At 44.7% G+C, this 20934-nt stretch overlaps 1 protein-coding gene across 2 annotated transcripts in view; it reads left to right on the top strand.

The window, feature by feature from the left end:
- The window catches only part of lama5 (laminin, alpha 5), an 85368-nt gene that overhangs the window by 6959 nt on the left and 57475 nt on the right, over nt 1-20934 (top strand). For both annotated transcript variants that reach the window (XM_024263880.2, XM_024263879.2), the window contains exons 2-5: nt 2277-2429; nt 16695-16812; nt 18351-18469; nt 18822-18992. In XM_024263880.2, coding sequence (XP_024119648.2) covers nt 2277-2429; nt 16695-16812; nt 18351-18469; nt 18822-18992 — 561 coding nt within the window. The remainder of the gene's footprint in view (nt 1-2276; nt 2430-16694; nt 16813-18350; nt 18470-18821; nt 18993-20934) is intronic.

Here is a 20934-nt window from a genome sequence, read left to right as displayed (position 1 = left end):
TAGACTGTCTTCGCTCTTTCTGAGCTTTTCAATGTTCTGAAGTATTGAAGAAATACTTTTGACGTGCAGCAATGTTGTTTTCCACCATTAAAGCACACATGGCTGCTCCTTTGACAGACATCAGTTCGTCTGAGCTGATGGTCAGCCGACTCTGGCTGCTGCCGACCCCCAAAACTCTAAGACTGCAGCACGCCGTGTGGCGTCATGTGACGCGTCACAGATCAAGAACGTCAAGAATTTGGAGCTGGATTGGATTAACAGGTTGTTCATTTACACAAGATTTTTGGAGCAGAGATGTTCAGGATAGTGGGAGTATTGAAGACAAATGAGTGAAAGCCGCCTGAGCAGCGAGCTGTCCGGTCTGCATGTGGGAGGCCATAAACGAGCTCCCCCTGTGCTGTGAGGGCTTCGGGAACCCCCACTGCTTGATGATCACGCTTCACACTGTGGCCTCCATAATCCATCAGTCTGTTGTCATCAGGGTTGGTGGTTTTCCTGCTGTTGGTGGGGAACACGTTGCCTCCCAACGAGAAGGATCCTGGTAAGAATCCTGATTGGATCCTTTCTAAGTCGAGACTCCACGATCTCCCTGTGGACGTATTGGTTCTCTCTGAGGACTCTGTCCTTCTCCTACAGTTAAAGACGAGTCTCATAGCTGCGTTAGCGGCTAATCTGGCTGTAGGAGTGAGTGCGAGGAAGAGCAGCTGCTCGTTTGTGTCGCTGCATGAGACGTGATCAGAGTCCCGGCCTTCACCCCATGATAGCTGCTATCTTTCCTGGAATGAGCTGTAAGCAGAGGATCTACTTACAAATCTGGTGAATAAGTGCAGGTAGTGACAAGCTACATGTATTCAAGGAAGGTGTAAAAAACTCCTCAGTCTTAGAAATCTTTTACCGATTTGTGAGGAAGAAACACGACTCGTTCCATTGGGACATTTTTAAAACCATTTATTTTCTTGTCACTTTTATTTCTATCAGGGATTTCATTTTTGTTACCAAAAAATCCTTTTAAAAAATGCAAATGTAGTTTAATTTGAACAGGATTGTAATAAATTAGTAAACTGAGTAAAGGAGCAGACATGAGCTGCTGTGTATTTAAGCCTCTTTCTGTTCTCCTCGAGGTTCTCTTTGAATAATGACTGTACGTTTGTGAAGTGATACTGTTACCTGAGTGCGGTATTTGGATAGTCCTCTTACCTGTGCTCGCATGGAGGCTGGAAAACTGGGATCTTTGTGCACACAATATTGCAAATTCCAGAGTAAAGGTTGGTTTGACACATCAAGACTGGTGTGAAAGAAGACGTCATGTAGTTGAGGCTCGTCAGCTCAGCGTCTATCGAGAGGCTGTGGCAGGACAGGTGAGCATGTCACCTGCGCTTGGCTCCTGACTCAGACAGGACTCGGGCCGTTGCTTTGACCTACATTTTTTCTCGTTTCTCTCTTGAGTAAATAATGACTGTTTTAAAACAAAGTTCCTGCTTCCTCAGGTTGTGTTCACCTCAGACTCCGTCATGATTTATGAATGTGGGAGGGAGTTGATTTGTTACCATCCAAATCTTTCCCTAAAGCTGTCAGCACACAAACTTGAATTTATTCATTCTTAACCCTGAGGCGTTTGAGGCTGAATAGGAATATCAGGATTCTGGGTGGAGTCATCGTCCTTTGGAAACCTGGAACCTGATCCAGGTTCTGTGTTGGACCAGAAGAAAGAAAGGTTCTGTTTAAAGCCCTCAGGTCTGCAGAGAGCCGGGAGGTTTTAAGAAAAGGTTCAAGACCTGCCTGTTTACATACGCGTTTAAAGTCTCTCCCCTCGATACTGGTCCTTCATTATGATCGGGTCAAAATCAAAAACCTGTGTCCTTTTCAAGGACGTAGTTCCTGCAGAGCTGCACAAGCTCTTTAGAAATTCACCTCTGAGTTGAGGGTGGCATTGTTGGTGTGGAGCAACCCCTCCCCCACTTCCCATCATCCATTTGTCCTGTTAGCTTACTTTGAATGAAAGCTGCTCTATAAATGACTGAATGACTCCATGAGTCTGCAGTGATCCTGTGATTCTCCTCCAGCAGGAAACTGGAGAAATGCTAAACTCCTGAAATGTCCAACCCAGCAGCAATCAGAACGAATCCCATTCTGTCAAAGTCAAATGCTTTTAGCTACTTAGGCTGTGCAGCATTCCTGGTGTTTTTCACTGAATTAGACATTTCTTTATGGAGATCAAAACTGATATCACGTTTTGAAAGCAAACTCCGAGTGATGTTCTGAACGTGTCTCCTCAGGGCCAGTACTGTGACATCTGCAGCCAGGGGTTAAGTGACCGAGCTCATCCCATCACCAACGCCATCGACGGGACGGAGCGATGGTGGCAGAGCCCCCCCCTGTCCCGCAACACCGAGTACAACGAGGTCAACGTCACCTTAGATCTTGGACAGGTAAGTGTCTTCATTCAGAACCACACCTAACGCTGAGTCAGCACCTTCAACTCGTTACTCCATCGGTTGTCTCCTGTTCCTGCTTTCACAAGCGTTTGTTTGGAGGAGTCCGTCCTCCTGTGTAGTTGGATCAGCTTCAGTCTGTTTTCCTCCTGCTCTGCTTCACTCTAACCTCTTTGTGTTGATGAACATGACTCTCCAACTGCCTCTTTGCTCCACAGCACGACTCGTTCAGAATGTCGTTTTCACGCCGCATGCGTGGTGTAGACCGCCAGCGTGGTGTAGACCGCTAGCGTGGTGTAGACCGCCAGTGTGGTGTAGACCGCCAGCGTGGTGCAGACCGCTAACGTGGTGTAGACCGCCAGCGTGGTGTAGACCGCTAGCGTGGTGTAGACCGCCAGCGTGGTGTAGACCGCTAGCGTGGTGTAGACCGCTAGCGTGGTGTAGACCGCCAGCGTGGTGTAGACCGCTAGCGTGGTGTCGACCGCCAGCGTGGTGTAGACCGCATGCGTGGTGTAGACCAGTGGTCCCCAACCTTTTTGGGGCTGCGGCCCGGTACCGGTCCGCGGCCCGGTGGTTGGGGACCACTGGTGTAGACCGCCAGCGTGGTGTAGACCGCCAGCGTGGTGTAGACCGCCAGCGTGGTGTAGACCGCCAGCGTGGTGTAGACCGCCAGCGTGGTGTAGACTGCTAGCGTGGTGTAGACCCCTTGACAAGACCCTGAACCCCACATCGGTCGGTTATCGGTTGGTGCCAGTGTTCAGCAGTGGAGCCGCCATCAGTGCTTTAGAGTTTCTAAGAAGGTCCAAATGGTTCCACTTACCGTTCGGAACCATGAAAGGATCTTTTTTCAAGAAGCCATATCTACACAGAAAGCATTAGACGGTGAAGCTGCAGTTAGACTGAGATCAGATAAACGCTGACTTTGACCTCCGGGACAGAGTGCTATGAAGGTGCAAAGTCTGGTTCTCTGCTGAAGGAATAGATGGACTTTGCTGCTTCTACGAGCTGACGGAGGAACCTCATCCAGAACTCTGGATGCGGTCTGCAGAAGGATCTTTCAACATGATATTTAGATGAACCAAACTGACAAAGCGACAGAGACAAGAGAAAGACCTGAGATGAACCATTTTAGGATCCAGAATGCAACAGGGGTGATGACAAAAACATTACCATACTATTGGACGCTTTCTTTTCCATTTACCAGTTAAAGCATCTAAAGGCTTTTCTGTTCCTTAGCAGAAATTCTGGAGTGAAGAGCAAGCTTTGGTCGAAACTAAAAACTAATAGTTTTAAGACACTTAACATAATACCTCGTAGAACAGTCGAGGGTCCCCCCACCCCCACCCCGATGGAGCAGCATCGACAGCTTTTATCTGATTACACAGCAGCCCGACTGACACCATAATCCATACTGGGGGGGGTCCACAGTTACCAGGTTTCAGCTTAAAAGAATGTCGGTGGCTAAAGGCCGAGCTTTTTGTCTGCGTCAGAGACGGGGCACAGAGAGGGTGCTGAAGGCCCCGCCCACCAGCACCCCCACCCCTGAACCTGAATGCAGAAGAATGAGAGATTGGAATTCCAGTTAACCTGTCTGAACAGGCACAGGGTGGTTGAAGTGAGCCCCCACCCCCCCAGCTGCATGAGCCTGCAGCTACAGAAGCCCAAAGTGGTGATAACACCTTAGAGACTGACGCTTAACGCAACACTGACTTCAGAGAGGAGGATTTGATTTACAAATGGAATGATTGAGCCAGAAAAGAAATACGACCCAAATGGACCCAAGTTACTATTTCAGAAGGAATGTGAGAAACTTTCCAAAACTGGAGACATTACAGTCATTTAACTCACCAAAGTGACCAAAATACAAATAGTAGAAATGAGAACCAATGAGATGATTCAGGTCAGTGACTTGTATTGACCACGCCTTTGACTGTATCTGAGAACTGGACAGAGTGAGTGTGACATCACCCATAGAAAAAGGTTTACTTTCAGATCAACCAAATCAAATCCGGTCAGCTGCTTCTCTTTACGATTCAGACGTTCCCAGGTTGTATCCAGCAAACATCACTATGAGTCCACGTTTCTATGACAACCATTCTCACCAATCAGGAGTGAGCTTGTTGAAAGGCCACGCCCCTATCACTTGAAAGTTAAAATCTGTCAAACATTTCAAACATTAGACATGGAGGCCAGCAGGCTCCACCTACTTTTATTGAGGCATCTGATTGGTCAGTTTATAACTTGAATAAGTTGAACTACAGATAAAACATGAATGAACATCATCAACAAGAACATGATAATCAAAGGAATCAGATCAAGAATGTTTGTTCTGACCCGTAGAATGACAGAAGAACAGCTGTGGATTTCTCTACAGAAGTCTTTGGGAGTTCGGCTTCTTGGAGCCATGTTTGGAATGTGAGGGGGGGAGGGGTCACTTGGTCCGATTCTCTATATACAGTCAATGGTTGCAGCACAACTTTGAACTCTTTACATTCCATCATCCTCCACAGTAGAACACAGACGGCCACCTGAGTACAGGTGTTAGCTCACCTTTACATTAGTGGTACGAGTTATGTGTGTGTGTGTGTGTGTCTGCTGTAGTTGTACTGTGGTGACTTGTATATGTGTGGAGACATTTGGAGCCAGCAGGTATGTTTGCCAACATAATTGTCATGGATAAAGTTTAACCTCAAATCCAAAATGAGTTTAAATAAATAAACCGTTTGTGTCTGAAGATTGATGACCCTCTATTGTAGCAGAAACATCTGCCCAACACTAGAGTTTGTGTTTTGGTGTCACATGTTTCTCTGTCATTATCTGCCTCATTATCACTTTATTGAGCTGTTAATGTTAATGATTAGGAGAAGGGGTTCCAGTTCTTCTTTCAGCACTCCTCTGCTCAATGAGGTTTTGTCTGAATTTCCTCACTACTCATCACTACTTAGACACAATATCAGGCGTTTGGATCAACTCCAAGTCGGCTGGTGATTCCCAATTCGATTCGATTCACTAGAGCCTGGACTGTTTTTGATTCCTTCGATCCACTCAATTCAATTTAGAGTTTACAGAGTTTACACATTTGGACGCATTTGTTTAGAAATACATTAATAATCTATATACGTTTTAAATATATTTATATTAATCTGATCCAGTTCACTTATAGTAAACTGTATAAAACAATGAGATTGTTAATATCATCCAGAGTTACAGTGATTCTCTAAAGGAGAAGTTCTAACTAAAATGTTCAGATCATTAACATTGGAAACGTTGTTCTGCTTCTCCTGGAGGACGTTTCAGTTTGGCCACTAGGTGGTGATCACACTATAGCATTACACCTTATTCCAGAAGAAGAAGAAAGAATGAGGAAAAACAATGTTTTAGATCATAAATGGTCTCTTTGAAAATATTTCCTTAAAATTCACATAAAAATGTTAATTTAGTCATAATTTATATTTATGTCGACCGAGCGTTAGCGTTAGCCGTCCTATGGGAAATCCCATAGCATCAAGCTAGCAGACTTTAGCATCATGCGCTGGATCGATCTCTACTTTTATGGATCGATTATTGATCTATTAAGCTTAGATCAACTCAGATCGATGATTTTATCAACCCAGCTCTAGTTCTAGTTAGAGTGCATTAATGCTGACTCGATAGAAGAATTAGGTCTACTATATATTGTATTTGAATAATTTTCGTTTAAAAAAATGTTGTATCTTTATTTTTTATTTAAAAAAATCCAAGTTTACATCATCAGAACAGAGTGAATTCACAACTAGTTTTCTTAAAATGTTCATAAGTTTTTACTTCAGCAAATGGGTAATATTATAATCGGTGTTTATTTATTTCATATGTCCAAATAAGATTAACATCCAGGGCCCTGATAATGCTGCACTATAGTCTTTAGGGGTTAGCAGTAATGAGGGAGTTAGATGTAGCTCGAGTCAACCAACCATGTTTAGATGAACGCAGGAGTCCAGTTTCTGCTCTTCAGCTGACTTCCTGTGGTTCCTGCTTGGATTGGTTCTGCTGTATTTGGACCACAGCAGAACCTTTCTTCTTTTCTCCTCCATCTCTGTGATCTTTCTTCTTCTATGGTTGAGTGTTCACACATTCATTCCTTAGGCAGGAGCAGCATGACCTTCCTAGCAGCTCAGTTCCTGTGAAAGGAACCAAACTTGTGTCCTCTTGATCGGAGCCGCTCCGACTCGCCCCACATTATTTATCCATATTGTAAGAACAATTGAGACAAATGAATGAAGGTAACTGTGTGTCAACCACTGTGGAGGAGGATGAAGAGGGAAGTAAGACAGGAAAGAGGAGCTGAAGGACAGAAGGACCCCCCCAGCTGGGACTGACAGACGGACAAAGACGCTCACAGGGAGACTCTGCCCAGAGAGCGTGTCTCATTATCCAGCAGAGGAAGTGGATTTCCAGGAAGTCCTTCTGCTTTGAGTGGTTCAGTTCTGGAGCGGTTCTGTCTTTGTGACATTCTGACTGCAATGTTGGCCGGATTAACCCATCGGTACTTCTTCCTTTTGGTCAAGATGTTCTCATCAGAAGCTCTCATGCAGAGCGGCAGTGAGTCTCATCGAGCCGACAAATAAACAACAAATAAACAACAAATAACAACAAGCAGAAGAGGAAGAGCAGAAACAGCCGTTAGTGACGGAGAAAGACTTGCTATCAAAAGCCATGAGGCCTCATCATTCAGCCTGCACCCCCGCACGGCGCTCTGCTTTAGCATTAACCCCACCCACTTCCAAATGTTTGACCAGTCACACAAAAGCTTTAGTGGGGCTGATAAAACAAAGTTTGAGAGGGCCATGTGTCCAGAAAAGCTGCAGACATGAAGTCGCTTTTGGGAAAGAAAACAGTTCGATTTCTTGAGTTTCAGCCTTTTGTGCTAAAAAATACAAATTCTTTCACTACTCACCGAATGGAGCCAATGGAGCCAATGGAGCCAAGGGAGCCAATGGAGCCAAGGGAGCCAATGGAGCGAAGGGAGCCAATGGAGCGAAGGGAGCCAATGGAGCCAATGGAGCCAAGGGAGCCAATGGAGCCGTGGTTTAAGCTCCCAAGGATCCATGTTTTTAGAAAGGAAACATGACTTTAGAACAGAGCCAGAAATCGATGCTGCCAGAAGATTCCACCATGAAAAACATAAAAGACAACCTGGTGACCGGCCAAGAACGTACACAACCTTTGACTTTTGTCGTTGCTCCTGCACGTGTGTGGGTCGGTGTGATTGAATGTGTTTGTGCGTCTGTAACGTGTAAATGTACCTGTGCTTGTGTGTAAGTGTATGTGGTTGTGTGTAGACGTTCACGTGTGTCATGTGTGTGTGTGTTGTATGTGCGTTTAGGCGTGCTTGTGTGCTGAGAGTATTTGTGTAGGTCTATGTGTGTGTTTGAATGTGAATGGGTGTTTGTGTGTGTGTGTGTGTAAGTCTCCACATGTGTCATTGTGTTGTGTGTAGTTTATAGCTGCCGTTGTGTTCTTGTTGACACTTACTGTGTGATTCTGTACAACAACATTGTCAAAGTTGGTTTGAATCATATTTTTGATGTTTCCGCCTGTTTTTACATAAAAAATAGTTTCTCAGCCCGTACTAATCAATAAGCAAAGAGCTTCATTTCCAAGTAAACATTTTTTTCTATCTGCCAAAAGTGAAACATCCTCATGTTTTACTCGTAGCTTCCAAACGGATACGGAGGAGAACAGTAGATCCTCTGAGGCTACAGCATTCAGAAATTCTCCTAAAAAGTTCCAGGTGGGCGTGTTCAGAGAGGTCTCCAGGTGTCATTAGTACCTGGCTGAGGACAGGCTGCTTACAAGCTGAAGATATAATTGTAGCCGTCAAACAGATGCTGGAGACGGAGTCGAGGCGTCTGCGCTACACTCTGCTGCCGCTAGGCTACCAGCTACCGTGGCTCAACTCGTGAGCATAAGTCAAACTCCAATATTTTCTTATCATGGCTGGGTTCCAGCTGAGACCACCTCAAAAGACGGGTCCCAGAGCGGTCCTGGTCCAGGATTTGTTTGTGTGAGTTCAGACTGAAACTTTGTTCTGGAAGAACTCTGGTTCACTTTAAGCAGACATCATGTGTCCAGTCTGAATCCATCCTTAGTGAACAGTTATAAAACCTGTATGAATAGTGTACATAAATCTGCTTTCCCTGTTGAAGAAACCACCACGTGCTCGAGGAAACAAACAGCTGTCTTTCTGCGGTTGAAGTGCATCAGCTTTTGTTGTCGTCGTGGTAACCTGTCCTCTCCTCTGATACGAGACAGGAACCTCTTCAGAAACACTGCAGCACTCAGCCCACTCCCGACTGATCCATTCAGCCCGGTGCCATTGTCCTCCATGTTTGCCCGTCCTCACCACCTCCTTTGCAGCAGCAGTGGTCCCGGGACCTCCCAATGGCTTTGCATTCAGAGCACTCAATGGGCTTTTTGTGGCCCCATTGTGTCTGTGAGCGTTTGACTCGTTCAGGAGGGCTGTGGAGGACAAACATGGAGGACAAACATGGAGGACAAACATGGAGGACAAACATGGAGGACAAACATGGAGGAAGCAGCTGCTGGAGTGGATGAGCTCCCTCACAGCCGACGGGACGTTGGTTAAAGGGATTTGATTGGATGATCCGTCCCTTCAGAACCATGCGAACTGCATTGATGTTATGTTTCCTCAATCCTCCCCCACACCCAGCCTGTTGTTGCAGGTTTCAGCAGTTCCTCTGGATGGGTTAATGTCAGACATCTTCTCCCATACTGGTCTGTACGAGGCTGAAGTGTTTGGATTTATCTTTTAGCTTCCAGTTTCCCATATGAGGGAGAAGTTGATCTTCATCCTCTGTGAAATGTGTGCAGCTGATTGGAGCGCTGTTTGTTGGATGTCATTAAAGTGATATAGATCTCTCTTAATTATCACAGTGGAAAAATCAGACGCCAACTTTTGCCTCGTCTGACCTCTAAAGTGTGACGGATGACCATCACCACGATGACCATATAAGTAGAAGGTCACTTAAACTCGTATCCTGCTGTATTTTCTGAATCCAGTTTCAGCAGCGGTATAAGCAGCATCCTCGTAACATTAGACAGCCGGCTGCTGAATGTTCTGCATTAATATTATGGTCTAGAAACAACTGTCGCAATAAATCTTTACCTGGAGCAAAGACTTCTGGTTCTTGCCTGATAATTAGACACAGTCAAAAAGGTCCTGAGCCAAACTCGTCCTGTCAGTCCTTTCCTTGTCTGTGATTGGTCCTTCACTGTCGCCGTACGTCTGAGAGTTCTCTGTTACAGTGAAAGAATCCTGCTTTGACTTTATCGTCTCTTTGCTGTTTTCAGTCGTCTTGATTGTGTAGAAGAGGACGTTGATGTTTATCTGAGATCTGTCACAGTTTTACAACAGAATAATTGTTGATCTGAATTCAAGCTGTGATGTGATCAGAGTCCGACCGTGCTGGGTCCGTCAGAGCGCCGCTCTTCCTCTGAGCTCTTTCAAAGTGGTTGATGTGTTCTGGGTGTGACGAAGATGAACATTTTATCTTTTGATAAGCGGATGCTGCTCAGAGGCTGGTTCTGTCTGACTGTTTGTAGCAGTGGAACAGCTGCTGGTCACACAAACACACGAGTCCACGCCTCCTGCAGGTCTGCTGTGACCGGATCAGGGTCGGCAGTAAAACCTCGTCAATGACGGACCTGCTGTTACTGAGGAGCACTGTAGTGTGCATCCATACAGAACTCTCATACTCGGAGTTTGGTTGAAAGGATTACCTGAAAGTATCATATGTAAATGATACTCAGGAGTTTTGAGGTCTCAATATTGTTTTTGTTTATGGGGAAAAATGCTGTAAAATTCAAGAAAAAAACCTAAATGATAATTGTAGAAGAGAAGGGGTTAATTCCAGGTGAAACGCACTTTTATGATGGATCGGAACCGTAAATCTGCCACAAGCATCTTTCTCAGTTGTTTTTTCTCAATATACAACTTTTAAAGATGTGTTCAAACTGGACTGTGAGTCTAAAACAAGTCCGCCAGTGTTTCCTCTGTCAACCCTTTGACACCAGAGCTCCAGCGTTTCTGTTCTTTCATTTACTGTGATCTTTTTTTATTGAAAACACAATAATTCCAGTAGATTGAAGGAGAAAAGCGGCTCATCGAGCTGCTTTTCTCCTTCAATCTACTGGATTGATCCTGTTAACGGTTGAAAAGCTCCAGTATGTTAAAGATTCAGTGTTTGAGTGTCACAGACGACGCCTCAGGTGTCAAAGGGTTAACCTTCTGGTTTAATCCGTGGGAGCAGAAACAACACAAACAGTTGATTAGATGTTAGGAAAGTGAGCCAAAGGCGGAATGAAACGTGAGGAAAGAAACAAAGAGAGAAGTTAGCTGCTGAGATCTGAAGGTCAATATTGAGTCAAGTCAGCAGCTTGTTTGCTCTCTTCTCTTGTCTGAGATTTTCTCTGTTCATTTCTTCCTACTGCTTCTCATGTTAAACTTATATTAATGATGTTTCTGTGAGAACTTGAACCCATGTTTTCCTTCAGCACAACTCCTTCTGATGAGGTCTGATGTGCGTCTGCTGACCGATCCCTGTCAGAGACGGTCAGCAGTTTTTACACACGTCTTCTGATGGTCCGGATTCTGTGTTTGACGTATATCTGAGGTTTGCAGCGTTTTGATTCATAAAACAAAACGGCACGTCTTCCTTTTGCTGCATCTCTTAAGACTCTAAAGAAGTGATTACAGTCCAGCCATGTAGGCTTTGAACCTTCATGAATGAAGGACAGATTTAAAGGTGTGGAGCTGTAAAAGAAGGAATGAAGACGGCAAACCAAAGTCCGTGTGTTCCCACAGCTGAGTCATAAACCTGGGAGTGCGAGGGCAGTGGGTGTTTGTTTGTCTCGGAGGGTAGGGTCGGGCTGAGCGTTTGCTGGGACAAGCTTCATGATTGCTCCAAATGTCAGAGTTACAGTTTGGAGTAAAAGAGATCTTTCTAAGGAGAGCTGAACGCAGACACTCTCCGATCATTTCCTCTTGATCTTCTTCAGGATTCTTATTCTGACCACTTTACTGCGACAGAGGCGTTTGGTCTCTTGTGTCTTTAGCCTGAGGGAGACGTTCACGTGGATGGAATGCGTGGGGTCTGGAATCTTCTGTGCTGCTGGGCCTTCGTGTGTGCAGCTGAGATCCCAGCATGCACCTCTGTGACATCATGAGGAGGCTCTGAACGCTCGACAGTAGCATCTTCTCAGAGGATCCTGGCCTGTTGGTCTTTTTCAGTTTGACAGCCCTCAGCAGCAGACCGACTATCAGCGGATGCTGCTCAGCCTGAGTCTCAGCAGATAGAGACATCTGGACCGACCAGCAGATTCCTGCAGGGCAGCAGCTGGTAAACCTCAGCGCTCTGTCCGGCTCTCCTCCAGCAGAGCGTCGGCGTGCTGCAGGAGATCTTAATGACGATCCTCTGGCTGTGCAGCCCAGAACGTCGTCAGTTTGATGAAGCTGATTTACTCTGAGGCAGAATCTGCATAAACGAAGAAGTCCGAAACCTTTCTGGTGGATTCCTGATGTGAGAGTGGAGACTGTAAGGATGATCATGTTTGGACGCCTTCCAAAAGAATGAAGGAGTTTTTAAAGAAATGTAGTCATATAGACATTTTTAATGACGTTTGATTAGGTCGAATACTACAGAATATGTAAAGCTGGTGGATCTCCCTTGTGTCTGTTACAAATGTTTTCTCGGTCCTGCTCGGGTCAGAGGGTCCGCTGGAGCCCTCCATGGATAACTCCATCTCCAGCTCATGCACACGTGCAGCAGGTGCACGAGTGTGTCTCTTGTGACTGAATGTGTGAGTCTTTGGTCCCTAGCTTCACATTGAACTCATCCTTCGGTTCCACTGCCTCGGGTCACCATGACAGAGAAATATTTGACAGAGAAAAATACACAGAGACACACACAGCCTGGAGGCTCACTGAGGAGGACGTGTTCAATCACTTAACATGACATCATTTTAACCAACACTATCACAGTTTTCTGAGGTCATAATGACGGAGTTTCAGGTTCTTTTGCCAACAATAAAGTTGTCTTTGTGATGACAAACAAACAAACAAAGCTGGTAAGTGTTGATGTTAAAGAGCTGAAGATCATTGTGTTCCTGGGATTTACGCTAGAATCTCATGAAGTCGTAAATATTTTGTCTTATTGTGTATGTGGTGGATGTATCTGGTGGAAGGTTGGCGCCAATGTTCAGCAGCGGAGCCACAACCAGTGTGTGAATGTGTGTGAATGTGTGTGGGTGTGTGTGAATGTGTGTGACTGAAGCGCTTTGGGCCTTCGAAGAAGATAGAAAAGCATTATTCACGTTAACCCCATTTACCATTTTGCCATCAGAGTTATGAGGAACTGTAAGGTGGCTGAAATGTGGTTGATCTACGTCTAAAAAACTGCCCTCTGACAGCATCAATATTTCTGACAGCTTGTGTGCAAAAACCCTAAAATCCTGGGTGGAGGTGAACCAAAGGTCAGGTCTTTTTCCTGAGAATTGACAGGATTTCTGCTCAGACTTTTCCATCCTGGGAATGGGAATCAGTTCAGTTATGAATAGAAATCCTCCTCCCTGTTTTAGAATCTTATCAGTAGACCAATGAAAGATCTGCTGATACAACATTCTTATATCTGGTATCATATCTGGTACACAGGCCGGTAATTGCTTTTGTACAATTACTGGCATGAAGCTCAATGAGACAATTATGTTTGTGATGTTGAGCTATATGAATGAAATGGAATTATTGGTCAATATAGAACTAATGTTTGACTTTGGTTACCCAGTTCCTTCTAAGGCCACTTGGGGTTGATTTCAAAAAGCAGCGATGTGCCACATTAAAAAATCTTTTAACCCCAAATAAACTGTTGTACAATCTGGTTTCAAAATGATCTTAAATTGAGCACGTTGACATGTAAACACGCCGGTTTGTGATAGAGATTCACTTTCCTCACAATACAGTTTATAGTGAAGCGTAAGGTTTGGTTTTGTGAGTCTACTAGTAAATATTTCTCTGGTTGTAGGAGTAAATGTTCATCATCTTTGATAAGTTACTGCTTCATGGAAAGAAGAACACCTCTCTTTGGCAGCCCGAGCGTTTATGGTTTTTCCAGTCAGAAGAAGGATGTCTCCTGGAGCTACAGGTTATCCTCAAGGCTTTAATGAAATGGGCGTCGCAGTCTTCTGAGCGCCGCCGTTTTCCTGCTGCACAACTGCCTCCAGCCACGAGATGTACAGACACGACCTGCAGCACCTATACATCCCCCGACACGCTCAGCCGGGATCTCAGTCTCTGAAGCCCCACATGAAGATCTGAGTCCACGCCGGGGTTTAGTCCATGTTGACAGACGGAGCACAAACACGCCGTCCTCAACATGCTGTAACAAGAATGGAACAGAGATCAGACATGGCAACCTGCTGGCTTCAGGTGATGTCACTAAGTCGGAAAGACTGACTTCCTCTCAGAAAGCAGATGTTGTGTCAATAATTACAAAGAGATATTTGTTGAGGGTTACTTTAGCTTTTAAAACGCTCAGACTATGTAACCGGATGACTAAAGCAGGAGTTTACCTGAAGGAGAAGATCAGCGGAACAACAGGAAGACAAAGGATGGCTTCATGTAGAGAGAAGCTGATCCTCAACGCTGCTGTGATGGTAGTGAAGCTGAACATGGAAGCTCTGACTGACATGATACCTGTGTCTGGAGAAATGAGGCGGATGGAGTTTCCTCAGTCCAGCAGAGACATTTCTGAAACTAAAAAACATCTCATTGTTGAGCAGTTTGATCCAGAACTTTGAGACATTTCTGAGATTTTTAAAATGTAGTCGGTTCTAGAGAAGGTAAACGGATGTCCACGTATCGGAGCTTAAACCATGGAGAAGATGTCTTGAAAAAGAAAGAAGGAGATCTCCATGCAGCGAAGGAGCGAGGAGACGCAGGAGATAAGACGGTGGAAACGCTCCTGCAGCCGTCTTCCCAGACTCGTCTTATCAGCTCTGGAGGAAGAAAGGAGTGATGGAAGCTGGGAAGAACGGAACAGTGGAGGCATGCAGGACATGGTTGTCTGGGGGGGGCTTCCTTACGGTTTTCTCTAATGAAATAGAATCTGGATCACAAAGATTTAAAGTGTTGTTTTTATCAGATCTAAAGTGGTGCAGGTTATACATCATTGAGCCTTTTAAAAAAGAAGTCTGACCTAATCTTTCTCTCTTAGCCATTATCCAAGGAGATAACCATTAGATTATATTGACAAAGTTCAGCTGCCCCCCCCCACAGATAACTGCAGCAGCCTCACAGACTGACAGCTATAGAGATGGAGGGACGTCCTGAGGGAAATCTAAAACTCATTCAGGAGTTTCAGGAAAGGGAGGAAGGGAGTTGTTCTCTGTGGTGACCTTGATCCTCTCCTTCTGTATGGCGCTCCAACCGTGTTTTATGATGACAGACGGCTGGATCCATTCTGTAATTAGTGCGATACAAGACAGAAAGGAGCGTTTGAAATGAGGAGAGCGGAAGGGAGGATGAGCTCTGCTGGAGGACGAGTGGAGCGTCATGGAGGAGAAGCCTTTGAAGGAGAATACTGACGGATCTGAGTTACGCTACGACTTTAGCAAGACTGTATTACCACAGCCGGTGTATGTTAAAGCAGAATACTGATGCACGTACACCAGCATTGATGTTGTATTAAACTGACACTCGTGTAGAGCCGTGCTGCCTCTCACTTCTACATGAAACGAGCTTTCCCTCATCTCTGGTCATGCATCTCCACGCCGTCATTTGATCCATTTTCAGTGTGAAAACAGGAATCAGCAGGTTGACCCTGAACTCTTTCATTTGGGACGGATCTATTCTCATGCAAACAGACAAAACAAACACAGCAGACACTGTGGAAAATCCAACTTCTTAATTGTTTTAGAAACTCCTCAGTGAAGTGAACTAATAATCTATGAACACGAAAAGGGTTTACTGCTGATGAGAATACACTCAATGGAGATGACACACATGCTAACACTGTTTAGGTCTTTTCTACGTTTCTTTAAGACTCAAAGCGTCTGAGCTGCAGCTGACGCATGCGCTTCACTAATTCAGTTCTCTATCATCATTAAACATGATTTCTCTTATCATTTGCTTGATTCTCGTCTGATTGCATTGATGCCAGTTTGTGATGCATTTAATCTTTTTATCCACTAAAACTGCTCTTTAGGAACACACTGAGGCCTGCAGTACGCCTGCCTCAAGGCAGAGGGCGCTGGTGATCTCAGAGAATGTGACGCTGCAGCTAAAGAATAATAGAGTTAGTGGCAGCAGCCGTCCAGTTATACGTCTGTGTGTAGATCGTCACTGCAGAGATCTTTGAAAACTGAAGACAGAAAAGGAAGATTTCTACAAGCAGAAGGAGCTGCACACCGACGTCTGAGGTAAAATACCTCAATGATAACAATTTAGGGGGTTTTGTTTTCTACAAAAGTTGAAATGAAAGTTTAACATACACTAACTGTTGTCAATCAAATGCTGCTCTGTGGGGTTCACATGTTTGTAAATCTGACTGAGCTCAGCACAGGTTCCCTGCACTCACTGCACAGACTCATCGTTCTCAGAGAACACGTTGGATTTGTTCTGAGCGCCTGCTGCTGCAGGAACGTCCTCCTGATGCTGCTGCAGGAACGTCCTCCTGATGCTGCTGCTCACATCGGGCCTGAGAGGTCCGCGGTGCTGAAGGTCGTCCAGACTACAGAGGTCACATACTGACAGTCTTATCAGGCAGTTTTAGTGGAATGAGTTGTATTACCAACCACACAAATCTGGAGGACGTGTTGGAAATCTTGAAGGTTAAAATCGTAAAACTGGTTTAGTATCATTTTACTCTTCAGACTCCAGATGTCACGACTCAACGTCAGGACGTCTGGAGGAGCGAGTTTCTTCATCATGAACCTACTGCTGGTGCCGTGTTTGGATCTCAGGGTTTTTCATCAAGTCCTGCTTGGCTCTCTGCTGTGTTTCAGTTCTGGATTCACTCGACGGTTTTCATGTTTCTGTCAGTGTCTTGGTTCTGATCTTTGCCTCCCAAACATGTCTTCTTTTCTTCTGGTCATCTCTCCGTTTCTGCTCGTTGTCTTCAGACTGAAGCTTCATCGTGAATGCAGCTGCAGCCGAGCTTCACGTGTGCTTCACGTGAGCTTCACGTGTGCATGTTCCCTGTGTGTCTGCAGCTCTTCCATGTGGCCTACGTGTTGATCAAATTCGCCAACTCCCCCCGTCCGGACCTCTGGGTCCTGGAGAGATCCACTGACTTCGGGCAGACCTACCAGCCCTGGCAGTACTTCGCCTGTAAGTACAGCAGCTCACTTCAATGTAAATGAAGGACAACATTCCAAATGTCAAACTCTGGAGAGTCCGATTTGAAGAGCATCACTCTGCGTGTCTCTGACTCGCCCGAGGTCGATTCCATCTCCAGAGTGGGTCGGGGGGGTTACAGCTGACTGGTGGGATGTGGTTCAGGCTGCAGGGGAATTCCACGAATGTTTGCCAACAAGTCAAAGCCTGGAGATGAGCAGATGTGAGCAGAAGAACATGGCTGCATGTCCCGCTCCATCTCAAACATGTGAAGAGATTCTGTTTAAAAGCTTGAAGATCTGAAATGATCAAAATGATCTTTCAACATGTTCTTGTGACGGTTTTCTGCATGAACACTTGTTTTGGTTCTGAGGATTTCCTTTTTCAAATCGTAGTAAATCAAGACATTTGAGAAAGAGTTTATTTGCTGTGATGTAGAAAACATTCTGGACGGGACACACGCTCCCCGCTCTGCTCCATTCTGATGCTGGTCTCGGCTCAGGACCGTTCGGCTGCAACAGTCCCGCCCACTCCTCCAGGGGAATTTCTGATGAAGTCCTGCCGCTCTGCAGAAGCTGTGTCCTAGACCAGCGGTCTGCCTCCCCGCTGCGGCTCTCCGGTTCAAGAAAAATGTTTGTAAATGTAAAAAGTTCTTTTCAGTCAGTTGAGTCAAACTTTATTCAACTCCTTCACAAACAGCTTTAGGACCGAACGTATCGCTCCTGCAATAATCCATCAAGCGTCGCAGCTTTTTTAGACGTTTACCAAAGTTCTATAAAAACATTTTCTCACGATAAATCTATTGGAGGTCAGTGAGCACAGCCAGAATTAACGAAACACGTTTTCTACTTTTAAAAAAACTTAAAGTCGACCAAATGGTCCAAAAAAATCTGTAAAGAGTCTCTTATAATGAGCTCAGATTCAACTTATCCAGTCAAATGTACTCGTTTCTGTGTGAGATTCATCAAAAACAGGATAATAAACATTTTAGAGTTTATTCTTAAGTATTCGTGCTGAGATTCCACTCACTACTGTTACATTGATTGAGATTATCCTGCATGAGACAAGGTGTCTTTTATTTTGAAAGGAAGTCATGAGAACTTCTGTCAAGTTATAAACTATAAGTTTATTTTCTGTTTTTATTTATGACGATAAATAAATAATCCCAACAGTAACAGTAATACATCTCAGCATCGAGGTGAAGTCAGACTTTAGCCAGTTGGTTTTGAACATGTGGAGGAGCATGAACAGTGAGTGGATGCCACCTGAAGGGGGCGCTCTTCTCTTGCATGGTGCAGATATGAGGTGGTGTTGAACAGCTCTTTGAGTTTGTCCTCCAGACAGACTCGGCTCTAAATGAACCCTGCAGGGGGGGTCAGACCCCCACAGCTGCAGATCTTCCTGCTACGTCTGTAAATATTGTCTCCATGCTGAGAGAGCCGTCTGTCTGAGATGGTTCAGGTGATGTCCTTCATCCTGGAGGAAGTGATCTGAACGCTGTGAAATCTGAGCTCTGCTGTTTGTGATCGCAGCGTCCAAGAGAGACTGTATCGAGCGCTTTGGACAGAGGACCATCGAGAGGATCAACAGCGATGATGATGTCATCTGCACCACCGAGTACTCGCGCATCGTGCCGCTGGAGAACGGGGAGGTGAGGGCGTCGGTCCAACAAAGGAAATCAAACTACAATTACACATTTTAACATGTTCATTTCAGCCAAATATTCTAGTTTTAAATATGGTATTTAAGTTTTGTAACTAAATATTAAATATTTAGTTACAAACTAAATATTGAGTTTGGAGCTAAATACATAGTTAAATATATATATCATTATTATATCATTAAAAACTAAATATTTAGTTAATGTAACATTTCTAAATACAACAATTTAAAGGGTGAAAACATTGAAAGAGGAGACCTGTTTTTTGTTCTTCACAAACATTGATGTCAGAATTACCCCCCCCCCCCCCCAAACCCGAGTGATTGGTGTCTCTGGACCTCAGATCGTGGTGTCCCTGGTGAACGGGCGCCCCGGGGCCATGAACTTCTCCTACTCGCCGGTGTTGAGGGACTTCACCAAGGCCACCAACATCCGGCTGCGCTTCCTGAGGACCAACACGCTGCTGGGACACCTGATGGGCAAAGCGCTGCGTGACCCCACCGTGACCCGCAGGGTGAGGCTGTTCAGAACCTTCGCCGTCTATTTTAAGGAGATTTTGTCTCCATGTTGGAACAAACCGAATGTTCCTGCTGTCTGTCAGTTGGATCTGCTCATCCGATCAGGAGTTTCAGGAACGTTTCAGGAACATTTCAGGAACGTTTCAGGAACGTTTCAGGAACGTTTCCTCGTTTATACTTTGTTCTTTGTGCGTTTGAGGGAAAGGCTGCAGAAGACAGAATCAATCTTTGAAGGAAGCAGCTTTAAATAATCAGATGAAGATGAAGGGCTGCACTGTGGTGCAGTGGTTAGCACTCTCACACCTGTTGGAATCCCAGCTGTCCTCCCCGTTCATGAGTTTTCAGGAGGTTCAGAAGCTTCTGAGCCGGTCTCTGCAAAACCAGAGCCGCAGAGTTTGGTCCAACAACAGAGGAGCTCCACTCCTTACCTGGAATGGTTCCTCCTTGAGAGCTGAAGAACAGACACTAAAGGTTGAACCTCAGCTGCAGATGGAGCCATCCACGTGGACTCCAGAGCAAACGCTGGACTTGCTCTGATTCCTCGCGTGGATCTGAACGTTGAAGAAGATTTTGAACTTCCATGTGTTTGTGGACATTCAGCCGAGCTTCTAGAGGGAGCTGGAAGAGTCAGACAGGAATGTCTGGGAATAACTGTTTGACTGTTTTTAAGGACTTTATTCAAACTTCAGTAAAGACCTTTTCATAAAAAACTTAAATTAGTCATATTACTACAGGAAACAACCAGAATGTATTTGAGAATCGATGAAAAAAAATTAACTCATTAATCACAAATCTGGAAAAAATGATTTGCAATTACATTTTTTAGTTAGAGTATTTGTAAACCACTTATTATCTGCAAATAATCAAAATATAAAATCACATGTAAAATTATACACTTAGAACATTTATTTTTAACCCTCTGAGGCCTAAAACTCAGTTGTTGTTGTTTACTTTAGAATTTACTTCTGTATTTTCAATTTAAAGACGACCTGCTGCTATCATTTTAATCAGCATAACCTCTCCTATGTGACTCTACCTTTATTTTATCATTGTTCCATGTTGTATTCACACACTAGACATAAAATCATGCAGAAACCACAAATAAATGCCATATTATCTCTTTAATTTAATAAAATCTCAACCACAGAAAACAGATTGAAGTTTATTTTAGGGAGAGTTTTATAACGCTGATCTCACAGCTGCACAGCAGGACGTGTTAATGCATTTATTCCGTCGGATGAATCCCATGTGTTAATGCGTCAACTTTCACAGTCCTAGTTTGTATATTTATAAACAAAATCCAATGATAGAACATTCTAATAAAAGAAGAAGTAGATCCTCTCGTACTGCAGCCATTCCTGGAATAACTAATATTACTCTTATCTTAGCCCCGCCCCCAACTCTTTCTACATCTGTTTTCCTGACACGTCTCACATCAGAGACTCTTCCTCCACGTCAAATGCTGCTTTTATTGGGACTATAAATGGTTCAAAAGTTCTAGATCTTCTGTGAGGAGAAAACGGGTCATCTCTCTCCACTGATCCCACCTTCTCATGTTCTTAATTCAATTTTATTATGTAGCCCAAACTCACAAAGAAGGTTTGCCTCATTGGGCTTCATGCAGGTAATTTAAAGTCTTCAGTGAAATCTTGTTTAGTGTTTTTAGCTGTTTGTCCTCTCCATCAGACTCTCTTCAGAAGAACTGACTGTAGAGTAAAAATGTCCAGTTGTTAGTGAGGACATCCTACAGTGTGAAAGAGGCTCTGAGTGATGAGCCAGGACTCACCTGCTGATGAGCAGAGTGCTCTACGACAGCATCACCTGTACATGCAGCTCCAATTGTCCTTCATGCACCCACGACAACAATGGTACCTTCCATTTTCACCACGTCCCTGGAGGTGACAGTACGAGCCTCATGGGAACTGACCCCCCCCCCCC

This window comes from Oryzias melastigma, linkage group LG7 (assembly GCF_002922805.2).
Source record: "Oryzias melastigma strain HK-1 linkage group LG7, ASM292280v2, whole genome shotgun sequence".
In the NCBI taxonomy this organism is placed as follows: Eukaryota; Metazoa; Chordata; class Actinopteri; order Beloniformes; family Adrianichthyidae; genus Oryzias; species Oryzias melastigma.
Note: the sequence above shows the minus strand (reverse complement) of the source record. Positions and strands in the feature narration are given on the sequence as shown.